The sequence below is a fragment of the Cheilinus undulatus genome, linkage group 4 (genome assembly GCF_018320785.1).
Source record: "Cheilinus undulatus linkage group 4, ASM1832078v1, whole genome shotgun sequence".
NCBI classification, from domain to species: domain Eukaryota; kingdom Metazoa; phylum Chordata; class Actinopteri; order Labriformes; family Labridae; genus Cheilinus; species Cheilinus undulatus.
Genome location: NC_054868.1, coordinates 27,503,398 through 27,521,615, shown reverse-complemented (window position 1 = coordinate 27,521,615; position 18,218 = coordinate 27,503,398). Strand labels below are relative to the sequence as shown.

The window sequence follows — 18,218 nt, the reverse complement described above, 5'->3', positions numbered from 1 at the left end:
GGTCGAAGAGATTAGCGTGGATGCTGCTAAAGCGCCAGTGTTATCAGAACTTGATGACATTTCTTCATTAAAAGAAGAACAAAGAACAGCAGTGAGTTGTTTTCTTTTCAAAAACGACAAAAGTCGTGTACTGACATGTCTATAGTTGCTATGGTTCACGTCATTCCTCAGTAGCTGGGCACCTGCACCTCGGTTGCAGCTACATCACGTGCTTTGTTGCTTTGATTGGCCCATAAAGATGGGACAGACAGAACGTTCATCCAATCACACTCAGAGTTTTTTGTCAAATCCTCTGTCCTTTCCCAAACACTTAGTATTGAAGGTTTTCCAGATGGATGTGTGTTGTCTAGACTGGCATGGTTACTGTATGCATTCAGTTTCTGTTGTGTAAACTGACCTGAATGGGTTAAATTTCTGTTGAAGTTCAAATAAATAAAAATCAATAGCTATAAAAAAAATTGGCTTCATTTGTAAATTTGTTGAATTTTTTCCTCTCATATCTTGATTATTTTACATTTTAATAAAAAAACAAAGAAAAACGAGTAGCACTTTAATTCACATAAGTGATCTAACAAAGTCAAAAGGCAAATATTAAGCAAAAATGCTTTTTATATTGCTTGTTATTGGGATGAAGTAAACATCTGTTGAGTATTTTAACATAAAATTGTTTGATTACATTGAATTAAAAACTCACAAATGCAGCAGGTCCGCCAGACTCACAAACACTGGCTGAATAACAAAAATACAAACACCACACGAGGGTTAAATGACTGTCATCACTCAGGCTATATTTTCTCCAGCTTATGTTTTTAACTAGTGGAAACCTTGAACAGAACAAGAGTTGTGTTAAACAGCAATCTGTTGGGACTACCTCTATCAGAACCTGATGTCTGTGTTTTTATATTTGCAGAAAAAAGTGAGCTTTGAACCAACCACTTCCTACCTGCTGAAGAACCTGAAGCCTTTTTCCACCTACACCTTCCAGCTGGCTGCAAAGAGCAAACATGGAGTCGGGGCATATACCAATGAAGTGTCCATCGACACACCACAGACGCGTAGGTCCAGCTACAAATAGTGCTGAGTGTTTGTGTATGTGTCTGTGTTTGAAGGAGAGAGAGAGAAAGAGAGAGAGAGAGAATATGACAGTGCAAAAATCATCAAGTACAAATGGATAAAAGCCCAGGGGTCTCATTTATAAAGGCTGCATACTCACTAAACAGGGACAGAAACTGGCATACGCCACTCTCCATGCAAAGCTTGTGATCTATGAAAACAAGCCTTATGGTAAAATGTGCACACTAGTCAACAGATTCTGACCCATGCATATGCTCATTCTGGAGGCAGGGGGAAAACACAGACCTAGAGAGGAGTTGAAGTGAAGCCAGATTGTTTATTGATGCTTCTCCTACTTTTAATTTCACTAAATATCAAAACATATTGACTGATCCATGTTATCACTGATATTCAAATGTGCAGTATGTGGAAATTAAGTCTGGACAGCTCCCACACAATCATTACACATCCCCATTATCAGTTGTACTGTGAGCAGAGTTCTCCATGATTACACCAACAAATTAAAAGTTCACATTCACTGATCAGACTTCTATTGAATAATGTCTGATGCCGAATAGCATAACCGCTCTGGCAGTGTGAAGGAATCAGGATGGGCCTTGTAAAAGTATAAACACTGCAGTGACTCATCAGTGCGTAATGATGAATGTTGTACATTTTGGTGTTGCTGGATGCAACTACATGAATGCAGCGCCAACAAGGGCTTTGATTTTCCTTTTATTTGTGGCCCTCGTGTTTTTAGCAAGCAAACAATATGTGCCCTCTTACCAACATTTTATTCACAAGCTTGTGAGAAAGCATTTTTCTTCCTCCTCCTTCTGTACCTCACTTTGATATACCAGGTCATTTGTACATACCTGTAGAGGGCTGACCCATGTGCACATATTTCCATAGGATAGAAAAGGGGCATTGCCTGAAGGTGGGCATTAGCATGTTTTTTTAGTTTTATTGATTTTTACGGCATGCATTTATGTTTGTAGCATATTTGCATTTTTAGTTTGGATTTTAGGCTCTCTTTTATAGATGAGATCCCAGATTTGATGTTTTTTATGTATGTTTTGATACAACATTTGGCATCTGTCAAATTTTTGCATTGTCACAAGAGGGCTCTTTGAATCCAGATCTCAGATCTGATGTTTCAACAGAAATATTCAACTAAAATGTCCCTAAACTGATGCGAATGCTGTCAGAGCAGCTCTATAATTGACAGATTATAAACATTTATAAAATGTTGGATATTGGTCTGAGGTCTGTAAGAGAGTGAGAAAAAGAAGGTAAGAAGCCAGAGTGTTGTAGATAGAGATGAAAGCTCCAACATGGATCGCAGAGGCTTTGGTAGGCTGTAAAAACAAGTAAGTTATGGGCAGGTATGTTTGTATGTTTATTCTTTAGTCAGTGTTTTTGTGTTGCATCTTTTTTAAACCATTCACCCGTTCTCATTGATCAAACATTTCTACCAAACAGAAGTTGACACCCATCATTCAGTATCTTTGTTCAGCCATCTTGCTTTCTAGTCACATTTTTTCGTAAGAGCTTCTGTTCTCCAGTGTTTTGTTTTCATTTTATGTTTCTTTGTCTTTTGTTCTCTGTCTCTCGTCTACACGATTTCATTCCCCATTCCTTCACTGCAAACCTCACTCCCTCACCTCTCCACCCACCAATAACAACATGGACACATGACCAAAATTAACATTTTTACCCAAACAACCCCTCCTCAAAAAAAAAAAAAAAAAAAATGGCCAAAAATCAGTTCCTTCAGCACCTCCCCAGGACATCACATGCACCAGCCCCAGTTCTACCAGCATCCTGGTAAGTTGGGCCCCGCCTCCTCTGGAGTTTCAGAACGGCATCATTACAGGATACTCCATCCAGTATTCAACCACCGAGGGTAGCAAGGTGTCCAAAAGAATTGACGGAATACCTCCGGAAAGTTCTCCGTATCTCCTGGAAAACTTGGAGAAATGGACAGAGTATGGCATAACGGTGCGGGCGCAGACGGAAGCTGGGGATGGACCGGAAAGTTTACAGCTGCTTATTCGCACAGAAGAAGATGGTATGTTCCTAAACGAACCCCTACCCCCCCCTCCTGCCTGTTCTAGGATGGTCCGCCTCACTAACAATGGCTACCCCTCTAACATAGCGCTTACAGCATCCTAACCTATCCTCCACTGGCTTATAAAGTCATTTTGTCTGTTCTTGGGCTGTGATTTTAACAGATAATCCATTTTAGAGGCAGTGTCAGACCCTCCACTTTAAAAGAAAACTCTCCTTATTCCTTCATAACCGCCAGAAACCTTCAACATCCGGATATCTCCTCCTGCTGCTCCCTCACCAGTGCTTCCTTTTGTCGACAGCAACTCCTTTTTTTTTTTGCAACAGACGCTTTAATCCCTTTTACAAAAATCCTTTTGCAGCTTTTTTTCCCTTTCTTCTAAAATCCTCTACTTTTTATAAAGGGGTCGTTGTTTTTCCACTATTTTCCACTAACAGCATTAAAATGAACCTTTTTAATGTAGCTGTACCTTGGCTTTTTCCTCACCCTGGCTTTGACCCTCTAAACCCTCCTCTGTTATAAGATAACTCCTTTTAAATAGGTTAATTTAATGCCTTTTTACTGTTTTAGTATTTTTAAGATAAATGTTTAACATCCGATACTCCCTGTGTCTCAGCTAAGACATTTATCTGACTACAGCTTCTTTTAGAGCTCTTACACATGGGATAGTCAGAAAGTAAAGGTGACTGAAGTTTTTTCTCTCAGTATTTTGCCTTTTTTTTTTTAGTTTTTGAAGAAGTGCAGTTTTTGGCAGGACCAGAGAGGTTTTTCCTGATAACAGTATTTTCTCTTTGACTGCCTGCCTGCCACTGTTTATCTGCCCATGGCAACAAATCCTTTTCTATCTGCCATTCTTATCTTTCTCTACATTTGCTTCTTATCCTCCACTGCTTTTTCCTCCATGTTTTTCCTCAAGCACTGTCATTTTTCTTTTTTTTTTCTTTTTTTACTTTTTTGACTTTTTCCCTAACATCAGAGCTGGTTTAGACTTTTTGGAGGGTTGTCTTTTTTTAACATTTTTTCAGCCTTTGGGTATTTTTTTTATCTGCCCCTGAAACCAATATATTTTTGATAAGGAAAAAGAGTTACTTCACTTAAATGGAGGCCTTTGCTTAAGAGGTTTGAGCGCTCATCATCTGTGACCCTTCACCTCTATCCCAAAATGCATTTTTAGTTCCAAGTGGTCCTCCTCGAGCGGTGGAGGCAGAGACTGTGAACGCCTCAGCTGTTAGGGTGAAATGGCGAGCACCAGCCCCTGAAAAGCAACACGGTCAGATCCGAGGCTACCAAGTCCACTATGTGAGGATGAACTACGGAGAGCCGCAGGGTCAGCCCTTCATCAAGGACATCCTCATTGAGGACTCTCAGGTAATACTAACATATTCTCTCTTCATATTTTAATGGAAAGCAACTGATTTATGAATATAATAATATTTATTATAGATTGTCATCATAAAGTCATATTTTCACTTGACCCATGAAGAATTTCTTCATTCCCCGACACATGGGTTAACTCCTTCATACGGCCATCTATTAATGTAGATGCAGAAAAAGGAGTTGCAGCTTCCATTTAAATTTTATCTTCAGTATGTAACTGTTTAAGCTCATGGATTCCAAATAAATTAAAAATATAAGGTATGCCATTAAATAATAAGACTGTGCTTATGAGGATAAAACTATGTGGTTATTATACTGGGTATTCAGGCACAACTGCTGTAAGTTTCCAATAGGGGACGTCTTTAATTCACTGCTAGCTACAGATTGAAGTGTGCATGTTTTAGCGAAGGCGTCGGGAAATGATTAGCTTAAAGAATAAGCAATGCATTAACTTGAAATTTGTAATGAAATTGAACAACAAAACAGCAGCTGGATCTTTTGGTACATTAACTGAGGTGTAAGGGGAATACTGCATGTCACGTGCTCATGTGTTTGAATGGCACAAAAGATTTTGCAAAGGCAGAGAGGATGTCTAAGACAATGAATGTTCTGGGTGCCCGTGAACATCAAAAAATGTCATAAATCATTCTAAATAATTGATGACTCAGTGTAAGAATTAGAGCATAAAATAGTCTCATTGATAAAGAGACAGTTCACCAAAGGTAAAGAGACTTTTAAAACAATGTTATTTGCAAAAATGCAGCCAAACTCAGCAAATATTTGTCCCAAACAGCTAGTGGGGTCTGTTGTTAACTTCCTTTGTAGCAAAGAGCCAAATTGGAATAATGTAGCACCAGTACATTCCTGAACTAACCGTGTTATCAGAATGTTTGGGCTGTATCCTTTAAGCCCTCTTATCTTTTTCTGTCTCTGTACAGTAAAAATGTCGAATAGTGAAGACTGAGTGCCTCGTTTGTCTAAAAGTAAAAATCATCCTCATTACTTCTAGCCCTGGAAGGCCACTGAGCAAGCTAGGTTTTCTTTAATCCCCAAGGGTGTAATGTGCATAATTTATTTAAGTACTTTAAACCAAATCAAGAATATATTTATAAGCTGATTTACAGGCATGCATTTCCTAATTTTAGCAGTCAAAAAATGTTATTGGACCTGTGTAGATTAGTTGACGGGCATGGAAATTGTATTTACAGGGTTTGGTCACTATGTCCAAATGGCTTCATATTTCTACTATAAAGTACCGTTACTCATTCGTTTTTATGAATTATCTCTGTGATGTCAGAGAAATTTCAAAAGTAGTACAGAGCATAGCACCAGGGTTTAATGTTGCATAGCATTACATGAATGACTTCAAGACTTTGTGTATTTGCATTGACTTTGTATGCAACTAATGCCTGCCCTTAGTCTTGACAGACACTTATCATTAACTTATCATCTCCAGTTTGGCAATAAAGAACTTTGATATAACAACTGACCTGGAGAGGTTTAACAGACTCACTGAATTTAGATTTTCAGCATCTTAAGGTCTAGATTAAAATTAGATTTTCTATTAAAAATTTCTGTTTATACTGATACATATATGGAGAAGAAATGATGTGGCCATCTATTAATGTAGTTAAATGTAGATAATGTACATTTGACTTGAATATGTGTGTTCTAATGATGTGTCTTTCCTCTCTTTTTTCCATACTGCTCCATCATTCAGTGGGAAAAGGATGACTCCACTGAGTATGTGAGTAAAGCCTTTATTTTTGTCTTATTCAGCTCTAATAACAGCAGCGCAAAGAGAGTAGATGAGTCATATTTATGAGATCATAGCTCCTAAATCTTCTAGACCAGACTGATGGCTATAAACCAAACAAGAACATCTCTCTCTTTTATTTCCGCCTTCTGTCTTCTCCAGTGCTTTTAATATCAGCACCTGGAAAAAACACTTAGATAAGAGATTATATGAGTCATAATGAGGCATTGGCAAAGTATCACAATTATTCATAATTTCTTAAGGTGTAGGAATTAAGAAAATGTTGTGTTAAGAAAAAGTTTGATGAGTTTTCAGTTCCTGGATAGTAAAACTACATTTTTTGTCACGTACTTTCAGCTCTTTTGAGATAATTTAATGAAGTTGCCTTGAAATCTTTGATTTAAGATGAGCACAAATTATATCTCATTCTTCATTTTCAAAAGTAGCCTCAGTGTACTTTTCCTGGCTGGCTGAAGTACCATCGCTGTAGAGACAGGCTGAGTAATTGTCTCTCCTTTATCAGACAAAAAGCATAGAATTGTACCTTTGATCCCCGAGGCTGTACCTTTTTGACCAGTTTTGACTGGTCTGACCCAGACATGTTTTATTAAATTGAAGCTCTGCTTATTGTCCTGAGGGCACACAGGAGTAGTTTTCTTTGCAGCTGACGGTGTTCTTTGTTGGTCTGCAGGATGTAATTCTTGGAGATCTGAAGGCAGACACATCCTACTCCGTGTCAGTGGGGGCTTACACGGCTAAAGGTGATGGGGCTCGCAGCAAACCTGTTACTGCCTGCACATCCCTGCCATGTAAGTGTGCTGCTGTTACACCTGCATACAGCAAGACAAAGGCTACAAATGCACTCAAAATCACCAAGCATATGCAGTAGATGGATTTTTTCAATGAGGTATAGTAATGTCTAGACATCTTGATTTGGAGTAAGTAAGAGAATCTACCTAAAGCAGTCATCACCACATTTTACACAACATGTATGTAATGATACATGAGCTTGTAAAACTCTATTTAGATAGTTGAGGGGGATAGGGTAACTTCTTGAGTCAGTGCTTGTGTAACGGCTGCTCATGTAGCGATTAACTCTGAATTAATCACAGCAGCACTTTAGTCAAAACTGGACATTTCTTGGTTAAAACAAGTGAAGACAGCAACACTAAAAGCTTTCTGTAACAGAAAGGGTGTTTTTGCTCTTCTTCCAATCCACTTCAGCGTTAGTGTGTGATAGTTAAAGAGGGAAAGGGTAACTTGTTGTGCTTGTATACAACGGCTGCTTGCCGAACGTTAGCTTGGCCTTAGCCAGACCAACACATTTCTTCATCACAGTTAGTGCTGAGAGCAACACAGAAAGCTTTCGTCCACAGAAAACAATGTTTTTGCTCTTCTGCTACCCGGCTTTGGCATGACAATGTGATAGATACAGGGAACGGGTTAGTTTTTGTATACAGCTAATGAGTTGTTGTGTCCCAGCTAATGATTCCACTAGCAGGCCTGTCATTAGCTAGGACTGAGCTGCCGCGCTTTTGTCTGAACCAGACAAAGTGTCTAAATCCAAACAAGCGCAGAAAGCAACACTGAAAGCTTTCTGTGACAGAAGAAAAATGTTCTCGCTCTTCTCCCGGTCCATTCGGCATGGCTTTCCAATCATGGCGGTGGGCTTGTCCCGCATTGTCAGGCGTTAGCCGTTAGCTTGGATGATCGTTGTAGGACTGCTGCTGTTTACTCCGAATTGGACAGCTGTTCTTGTACTTGATTTGGACTCGTGATTTGAGACTCCTGCACGACCTTCATTTTTTAATTTTCCATCATGATCTCCTGTCCCCATGTCTCTCTTTCTACTATTGTCCCTCTCTCTTTGGCCATTCGTGCGTCTTTTACGCAGCAGCATCAGCTGCTCTCCTCCCGTCTTCGTCTGCTTTCATGCTGCATAAGAGTGACACACACAAACACGACACTTACGCACACACCTACACTGAAACGCACGCTAACATGTTGGTAGTGTAGACTTCAGGTTTCCATCTGTCGAGGGCAAAAGTTTCAGAATACTGGAGGATACAACAACAGAACTTTCTCCTCTTAAAGCTCCCCTCTGACCACAGAGGGCCAGTGCATCAGCCTGTTGTGTGTGCGTTCCAGATGTGTGTGTCTGTGTCGCCCACGTGAGACAGGGGTGCGGGCTTTGTTAAAAAAATATTTGGTAAATATTCCCTTAACACTACATGATTATGGGGAACAAATAAATGTTAAAATCTCCGCATTTGCGTTGTTAAGAGAACGTTACTTAAATGTTTGGCGTGTGTTCATTTGCAGAGAATATGATAAATGTGCTGTTTATTGATAATCAGTGGATAAAAAAAAAACAATAGGAACACTTAAGTAGACAGTCAGCTTAATTTTACACATATAAAGACCCTTACACACCTGTCTGAGGAGAATTAGAAATGTTCATGAATCCTGCTCCAGTTTTTATTTTATTTTATTTTAGAATAAACAGTTCATTAACAGTTAGTGTATTATTGTTTGTATAAACTTACTACCATTAAAGAACTCCACCAGATGTGACATGAGTCTCTATGCTTGTTTATGTTCTGGCCCATTGAGCTTTGAGTGTGCCCTAAAAGCTCCACTATGTCACTAACTAGCAAGTTAACAATGTGATCTAATAATGCATTCATGTCAGTGATAGGTAAATGCAAGTTGTGAAAAAAGGTATTGGAGTTAAGACTGGGACTGATATGTGTTGAAATTGTGAAGGATTTTGTGAATTAAAAAACAGCTTTGCAGTGAAGCCTCTACCTCGTTTAATACTAGCACAGAGTCTGTTAATGTTAGCACTACTAACAAAATAAAGAAAGCTTTATTTGTACACTATCATAACAAATATCATTTGCATTTTTTCACCTGTATTGTCACATTTTTATCTTACAATTTGCACAAAAAATGCACAGATTTCCATCACCATGTAACTGGTTAGAAATTGAAGATGCAACAGGGTCTTAAGAGAGAGTCTTGAAAGGGATTAAGGTATTAAATTCAATTTCAGATTTTCTGTATAATCAAGCCACTAAATCTGACCCTTTTTGTGGTCTGCACCTAGCTGTGTGCTGGGATTGTTTGCCTTTAAGATAGCAAAATGTAGATCAACACAACCAAAATCATTGTGCATTATGCACCGTAAACAACATGCTCCAGAACATCAGAACAGGGCCCTTGAAGTCCTAGCAAATGATAGGTAAATATGCCCACAATTTAAGAGACCTTACATCACACATTTTTACACTTTTCTTTAACAATAACAAGTTATTTATTTGATGCTGTATCATTTTGTCTGACTCTCGTTCTCTCTTTCTCCTCTTTTTAGTGCCTGAGAAGCCCAAACTGATGGTGAGCGCCACTGATTCAAGCACTGCTCTGCTTCAGTGGTACCCACCACAAAACCCCCCCACCCCTCTCCTGGGGTACCGCCTCACCTTTGGCCGTGTCGATGTCCTTCCCTTTACGGTTGTTGAGTTCCCCACCAAGGAGAACCGCTACACCGCCCAGGACATCCACAAGGGAGCTAACTATGTGTTCAGACTCTCCGCCCGGAACAAAATGGGCTATGGAGAAGAGGCTATAAAGGAAGTGACCACTCCAGAGGATTCCCCAAGTGGATACCCAGAAAATATAATCTCTGCAGAGGCCTCTGCCACCTCCCTGCGGCTGGAATGGAAATCAGTGCCTCTAATTGAGCAAAATGGGAAGATTGTGAAGTACTCGGTGCTGTATAAGGATATAAACAGCAGGGGGAATGCCTCAGAAGTTGTTGTGCCCACTCCTGGCTCGAGTATTTTGTTGGAGGGTCTGAGTGCTGATACCGTGTATGAAGTCAGGTTGTGTGCATTCACAGCTGTCGGCCCTGGGCCTTACAGCCCCGGTGTCCAGTTTAGGACACAACGGCTGGACCAAGGTAGGACTCACTTTCTAACAACCCATCTCCATTGCTCAGGATGCAACACTTGCTTCCTAACAGCACATGCACACTCAGTCAGACACACAACATCGGGTGACAACATCCTAAGTGTTGTTTTTCGTTGTCTTGTCACCATAGTCTTAGACCCTACGTCCTTTTCCTAAATCAAGGTAAGAGTCTTGGGTCTTGGGCGTGAACCCTGTCCTGTGACACTAACTGTGTGTTGAACAGAGCAGTTAGATAGATTGAGACTAAAGGGGATGTACAAGTGAGGTAAGGTAATTCCTTTTGGTTAAAGCAGGGCTTTACATGAATCTTGAGCATATTTATGTTTATTGGCTTTGTATTTTTTTTTGTTCTGCTTTTATTGTCCTAGTTTTTGCTGCAAACTTCCGAGTGAAGGCTGCCATGAAGAACTCTGTTTTGCTGTCCTGGGAGACAAGAGACAAGAACCCTGCCCAGCCGTTCACCGTAAGTTTATTTACATTTCAGAAAATGTAAATACAGTTGGATAAAATAGGCCAGGTCTCAAATGGTAGAGAAGAAATACAGGTAGGGTGCAAATAGAGGTTTTGAGGAGAGAGAAAAGTAAAATAAACTATCTTTTTAATAAATCAGTCATTGGCTTGTTTTGTGTGAGTTTTCTCTTCTTTCTTAATAAGTGATAAATACTTACAGACATATTCAGTCAGTTGAATTGCTCTGAAACTCTCAATGCAAAAGAGACAAATGAAGTGTTCAGGAGAGAAAAATGTCGCCTTTTTTGTTGTTTTTTAAATTCTTAATCTATGTCACCTACTCTTTGTCTAGATCCTGTATGGAAAGGGCCAGTCTGTTGAAGTGGACGGGAAGCTGACTCAGAAGCTGATCACTGGTTTAGAGCCGGACACCCAGTACTCCTTTCTGCTCACCAACCGGGCCAACAGTGCAGGGGGACTACAGCATCGGGTCACTGCCACTACTGCCCCTGACATCCTTAAAACCAAACCCACAGTGGTGGGAAAGACCAACGCAGATGGCATGGTGACTGTGCAGCTTCCAACAGTGCAGACCACAGCCAAAGTCAGGTAGTGATCATACAGGAGTTAACAGGATGAGTAGAGGACTGTGATTTTGAGATGTGCGTATTTGTACTCATCACCTGTGCAGAGTTTGCTCCAATTAGGATGTTTTCAAATGATGCTGTGAGGTAATTTTCACTTCCTCCTCCTGCTGCTGCTTTTCATTTACGGATCTATCAGCAGGGATTTTTCTGAGTTGGCAGCAAAGCAAGTCTGAGAACTCCCACGACAGGCCAAATGAAAGCACAAAGCTGATAATCTCATCAGCTTTTTGTTACCAAGAACAAATGTAGGTGCCAAGAAGAAATAGTCCTTCAGTGATAAAAGTACAACCTGATCACTTCACTGCTGCTTTTTCTCAGGGGTTTTACAGTAGTTTGTCACTGTCATATTAGAATAAAGTCAGGGTTTCACAAGATTTTAGTCTTTTATTGTGCTCAAACAAAAGATGTATTTTCCAATTTCAGCAGTAATAATTGCCATGTTTATTTGGAAAAGACACTGCTTATTAATGGACAATACAAGTACAAATCAAGAAGATGTAAATATGCCGGATTATAGCGTAGATATATTATTGTAGTTATGTTTCAGAACTGTGACCACACACAGCAAGTATGTTTTTGTATATTTAACGTTTTTGCATTGATAATTTGTTCTATATCTCCACTCCTACAACATATTTCATTATACCTTGCTCATTCTAAGAGCTATAATAAATTCTCATTTAATCCTATTTTAACATTTACTGTATTCGACAGAGTTGTCAAGCATCTTATTCTGGATTGAGTCATCTCTTGGTGATGCATAGTTAAATGTTTTCTACAGAATTACCATGGATCTGGCACTGGAGTTATTACTGAGAGTGCTCTCATCCTGCTTTCTTTCAGTTCTCTTATCTACGCACACTAAATCACACACGCACCAGCGCATTTACTTTTACAGCAGCTTGACCCACCCTGCCTCACTTTGTAGATTTGTTTCTTTGTGTTTTCCTTTTCTTTTGGCAATATTCATAAGTGGTAGCCTACATTAAAGATGCTCAAATAACATTACCCGCTGTTTGAAATTCTACCTCTGACATTCTGTTGTCACATCAGGCAGTTCACATGTTTGGAGGCTAAGTAATGATGACGTGTATGGCAGCATTCATCATTCTAAACTGAGAGTGCAGGCCAGCGTCAGAAGCTGCACAAAAATATTCAAATGAAGCACAGAAGCTTTGGTTTTAATGTGCAACATCACACCTCAACTGAGGTTTTACTGGAGGGACATAGCCCATCAGCGGACATCTCTCTCGCTCTTTAACCTTTTCTCTTCATGTGTGCACTTAATGGCATTAATATATTAACTTTAAAAGTAGGGTCCATCAAGCTCAAGACCAAGCTTAATAAATAAACAACTGAAATTAACAAAGGTTTAATGATATATTAAGTATTGAGTTACCTGTGAAACCATTGCAGCAGCTTACATCAGAAATTCCAATAAATTGGACAAAATTCTAACATTTCAGTATTTGTCTCACACCACAGTAAACAAACATGCTGGCCTTTGTTGACAAAAATGTTGTTTATTAGCTCATGTCACAATAAACAAATGTTGGTGCTTGTGTGTTGTTATGCGAGCCAGATAAACAAGTGAAATGTTGATGTTCTGTCCCCCTTAAACTTATCTTAGGCTTGCTTAGATTAATTAATTTTTCTAGTTTACTTAATTAGAATCTCCAGCAAGTGTTCCTTATGTTCAGATTTTCCAGCATGAACTAGTTAGTAGTAAGCCACCACTAGGCTATGAAGTAGTCTGACCACAGTGAATCTTAGCTATGGTTATAGCTTGATTGGGTGATTTAACTGGAAATCTGTACTTGTTCCAGTAAACATGAAGAGTGGAAGAACCTATTGACGGGAGCATATTTGTCACTGCTATGGTAGATGGCTACATGTACCACTTTAGCTAATTTCTATGGACCTTCCTGTTAACCTTACTAAAAAGACAGCCCTGACAAGAGGGCTTCATTCTCACTCTTTTTCAACTTTTAGCTAAAAAAAAGATATCTGCTCACCAATGACTTAATAGGTATACCTGTTCATCTGTCATTTAACATAAACATACAATCAGCCACAGCAGCCTCCAATGGACTAAGGCACATAGACATGGTCAGGATAATCTGTTGAAGTTCAAACAACAGCATCAAAAACAACAAGTTTTTTTTAGGTGATCTGGCAGGCTATTATGTTTTTTACAATAAATTCTGAGCCTACCATTCGAATGTCACAGAAATCTGATTCAGTTTTCTGATGCCCATCTGCTTCAAGGCTCACTGTGCTGTGCAGTCAGAGATGCTCTTCTTTGTACCTCGGTTGTTAAAAGTGGCTGTTCGAGTTATTGTTGCAATTCTATCAGCTTGAACCAGTCTGTTCATTCTCCTCCATCAGCAAGGTATTTGGCCCAGAGAACTGCCACTTACTGGATATTTCCTCTTTTTCAGGCCATCATCTGTAAACTAGATGGTAATGTGTGAAAATTCAGGCGATCAGCAGATTGTGAAAACTCAGACAAGCCTGTCTGGTACCTCCAACTATGGCATGGTCCAAGTTACTAGTCACTTTTCTTCACCATTCTGGTGCTCAGTTTGAACTTTAGTACATCATCTTGACCATGTCTAAGTGTCTAAGTGTATCTGTTGCTGCCTGATTGGCTGGTTAGGTGCTTGCATTAATGAACACTTGGAAACATACACCTAATGAAGTGATCTATGAGTGTATATGGCTGTATATCCCAAAATGTTGAGCTGTTCCTGTAAATGTTTGTGCTCTGATGTTTCTCAAGAAATCTAGGTATACTCTGTTCAAAACTAAACAAATGCATGCTGTGTTTTCAGGGGTTACTATGTTGTCGTGGTTCCTCTGAAGAAGCAAAGAGGAGGGAAGTTTCTGAATCCCTGGGAGGACCCTGACCAGATGAACATGGATGAGGTGAGACAAACAACAGACAGGAGAATTTTTTCAATTAGATGATTACAATGGACAAGGAAGAGCTAACTGTAACATTGAACTACAGTTTAATTTGCTGTGTTTTCATTAAGTCAAATCAAACCCATATTACAAGAACATATAAAAATGGAAACATATCTTAACTAAAGATATTAAAATCTGAGTAAAACACATCAAAACATCGCATTGATATTTTTGAAAACGTCATTGATAAATCACTGTGAGACAGTCTCAGCAGGTCTGAACATATTACATCCATCCATCCATCCATCCATTTTCTATACCACTTATCCTGTTCGGCGTCGCGAGGGAACTGGAGCCTATCCCAACTGTCATTGGGCGAGAGGCAGGGTACACCCTGGACTGGTCACCAGTCAATCACAGGGCTGACATAGAGACAGACAACCAGACACACTCACATTAACACCTTCTGCTAATTTTTAGAATCACCAATTTACCTAATGAGCATGTTTTTGGTGGAAGGAGGAAGCCGGATTACCCAGAGATAACCCACGCGTGCATGGGGAGAACATGCAAACTCCATGCAGAAAGGCCCTGACCAGGAAGTGAACCAGGGACCTTCTTGCTGTGAGGCAACAGCGCCGTGCAGCCCTAATACATACATGAAGAACATATTATTTAATCTTTGTTTAATTTAAAACCAGATTGGTTTAGGACCGTTGCAAGATTTTGGATTCAATTTAATTGCCTTAAGAAATATATCCAAGGCAAGACTTCATGTTTAAAAAATAAATTAAAATGCTATTAGTAATGAAAACACTAAAACTACATAAATGTCCTCTTTGACCACTAATGCAAGGCTGCCCATAAGGGGGGATAAAGGGCAGAGCTTTCTGGGGCCCAGCAAAATGGGGGACCCATAGAGGTCAGCAAAATCAGTGTTTATTTTAAAGATAAGCAATAATAAACGTGTTATTTTTTCTGATAACCATATTTTATTTTTTGACCTGAGTAATAACCACTCTTATTAAAGCAACATTTTTATTTATGCTGTAGTATATAGCCATCTTCAAAATGTAAATCACTATTCTCAAACAGTATTAAAATGAGTTAAAAGTGCCAAATATGGGTCAACTGAGGCAAAAATAATCAGATATTGGAACAAATGGGTTTCAAGTGACAAAATGTGTCTAACAAACAGTGTTGGGCACGTTACTTTTAAAAAGTAATTAGTTATAGTTACTAGTTACTTTTCTCTAAAAGTAACTGAGCTAGTAACTGAATTACTCTACTATAAAAGTAACTAGTTACCAGGGAAAGTAACTAGTGCATTACTTTTTTAAGTTTAAATATGTCTCGAAATTTGGATTTTTTTCTAAGCAGGTTTCACAAGCCAGTTGCACAGAGTAGAATTGCATAGACAGGGATGTACACAGAACTTTTAATGTTTATTGCACCTCAACAGGCCACAACTGGTAGACATACTGTACTTAAGTATTTTCTTCATCGCAAAAATACACAGTGTAACAATATAACAATACAACAATTAAGTGCTTTTAACTCTCGCACATAGCCTACCTGCCTATCATTCAGTTCAGTCTGTGTCACAAGTTTTTGTGAAGCTGGAGCAGAAAAATCCAGCTTTAGCTGCTTGGACGACATGGCTCCGAGCTTACATTAGCCACACCTGGCCTGCTATCATCATCAACAGTGCCAATGTAAGCTATTTTGTTGCTGTAAGGAAATTCAGTGTCCTGTTGATAAACCGGCGGTTTTCGGTAGACTTTTATTTTGAAGGAAAAGGAGTAAGAGCAATGCAAAGTGTGTTGTTGTAACTTGCGCTGGACTGAATAAAGTTTGGACCGTTTCGGTCGTATACCGTACTATATGGTGTTACTTTCTCCATATATAGTTTAGGCGCAGTCCAGATCGCTTAGTTACATCAACAGCGGTGTTTTTGGCCACTAGTTTTGTAGAAGCGTGTGCCGTTGAGAGATGCTTCATTAGACTAGAGTTGCTTACAACGGACATGGGCAAACACTTCACTCCGGGACATAATGTACACTTCAGATGTACGTTCTTGCCTTTTACCTCAAGGAGAATAAAGTAGTGTCTGTACTTCTGTCTGTACTGTGGCTGAGAGCAAAATCGGATGACAAGAGCTTCAATGAGTAGCTTTAGTTTATAACGCGCCCCATTTTATTGCCGGTAATGGTAACGGCATTGTAATGATGGAAATAGTAATTAGTTAGATTACCCGTTAATGAAAAAAATAACAGTATTAGTAACGCAGTTTATTTTAATGCCGTTATTCTCATCACTGCTAACAAATAATAGAATGTAATCAAAATTGGTAAAAATGGGCATAGAAAATGGCCTAAAGGGGTTGAATGTGGCAAAAATGGGATTACAGAGGCAAAACAGGCATAAAAAGTGGTAGATAGGGTTTAAATAGTGGCAAAATAGCTCAAAAGTGGTAAAAATCCTTCAGAGATGGCGGTGAAATGGGGTTTAAACAGTGACAAAATGGGTTAATAGAGTTAAATAAAGAGTATAAAGTGGCAAAAATGGGTAAAAGTGGCAACAAATAGCAAAATGCATTTAAAATTTGGAAAGCTGGCATAAAGGTGGTGAAAAGGGGTTAAATAGCGCCACAAATTTATCATTTAACACCCTTTTTAGCTCCAAAATGAAGTTGCTGTTTGCCAGGATGCATGCTAGCATCAAAGCTTCTGCACCTGCACCAATATATTCATACTATCAACAAATCACTCTGGAGAGGGGTCCATTCTCTGAGGCTCATCCAATTCTGTGGGCAGACCTGAGCTAATATAATGTGAAAAATCTTGAATATCCCCTGCATGCAAAAATAATAATGCATAAATAGTAAGTTTCTAACCTTGCAAAGCAGATGGATATGCCCGTTTCTGTGTTTCTCACTGGCAAATCCATCTTGCAAAGCTCCCATCTTAACCGCCTGGGCCCGGTTAGAAAGTGGCAGGACCAATTATCGACAAGGGGCAGTACTGTTGGGCACGGCAGAGTCGTGATGTGCAAGCAGCAACAAGAGACTGGTGCAATTATGGAGGAAGATATTAGCGTGGCTGCTGCTAAAGCACCAGTTTTATCAGAACTTTGTTAAAAAAACAAAGAATAGCATTGAGTTGTTTTCTTTTCAAAAACGACAAAAGTCATGTACTGACACGTCTGCAGTCACCATGGTTCGCGTAATGCAGTTCAATATGGAGTTTATCTTGTGTCAGAAATTATTTAACTAGAGGTCAAGCACAGTTTGTAAAATTGTCCTTTTTGTCTTTATGCCGTTCTGTATTGAATATTATGTGCTAGCTTGACTCAATGACTATTTCAGCTCTTATTTTGAAGAGTATTTCATATTTGTATTTTTTTTGTCAGAGTAATGCTCTGTCAAGGAGGACCAAAGTGTTTTGAATTGAGCTGAGTTTAACTGTACTTCACAAGTAAAAGAATATTGCTAAACATTCTTCTTTCCTCATAAAATCAGATTTCTTGTATCTTATTATAAAAAGGTAGATGACCTTGCCATCCCTTGCCTGTTCAATCCAACAATACTTTCACACAACATTTCTCGATTAATTCCACTTCCTGCATTTTTCTAAAAGCTTCATCACCTCATTATGCTGCCCTGAAAGCCCATTCATGTGTATGAGATTAGTTTCAATAGAGTTTTTATGAAGCCCACTGTCTCAATGGATAAATGACTTTGCAATTCAGTTGATGATGAAGACATTTGTGCTCAGGTGATAATGCTCTTTACAGCTCATTATCCCTTCACCGATGAGGGTATTTGTGTGGGAAAAAATTGCCTAAACTGTCCCTCTTTCCTACCCTGTTTCTTCATTGAAGTAAGGTATACAATCTTCAAATGTTAAGCAAATGTTTTTAGGGGAAACATAAAGTGTTGAAGACTACACCAATTTTTCTCAAGGTGATATTGTTGATGTAC

At 39.1% G+C, this 18,218-nt stretch overlaps 1 protein-coding gene across 19 annotated transcripts in view; it reads left to right on the top strand.

Annotated features, from left to right (window-relative positions):
• The window catches only part of ptprdb (protein tyrosine phosphatase receptor type Db), a 249,671-nt gene that overhangs the window by 196,314 nt on the left and 35,139 nt on the right, over positions 1-18,218 (top strand). For 10 of the 19 annotated variants that reach the window (XM_041784692.1, XM_041784683.1, XM_041784681.1 and 7 more), the window contains 9 exons: positions 911-1,055; positions 2,822-3,124; positions 4,299-4,492; positions 6,222-6,248; positions 6,949-7,066; positions 9,631-10,218; positions 10,598-10,692; positions 11,032-11,288; positions 14,161-14,254. In XM_041784692.1, coding sequence (XP_041640626.1) covers positions 911-1,055; positions 2,822-3,124; positions 4,299-4,492; positions 6,222-6,248; positions 6,949-7,066; positions 9,631-10,218; positions 10,598-10,692; positions 11,032-11,288; positions 14,161-14,254 — 1,821 coding nt within the window. The remainder of the gene's footprint in view (positions 1-910; positions 1,056-2,821; positions 3,125-4,298; positions 4,493-6,221; positions 6,249-6,948; positions 7,067-9,630; positions 10,219-10,597; positions 10,693-11,031; positions 11,289-14,160; positions 14,255-18,218) is intronic. The other 9 variants (XM_041784696.1, XM_041784694.1, XM_041784690.1 and 6 more) reach the window with 2 other exon arrangements.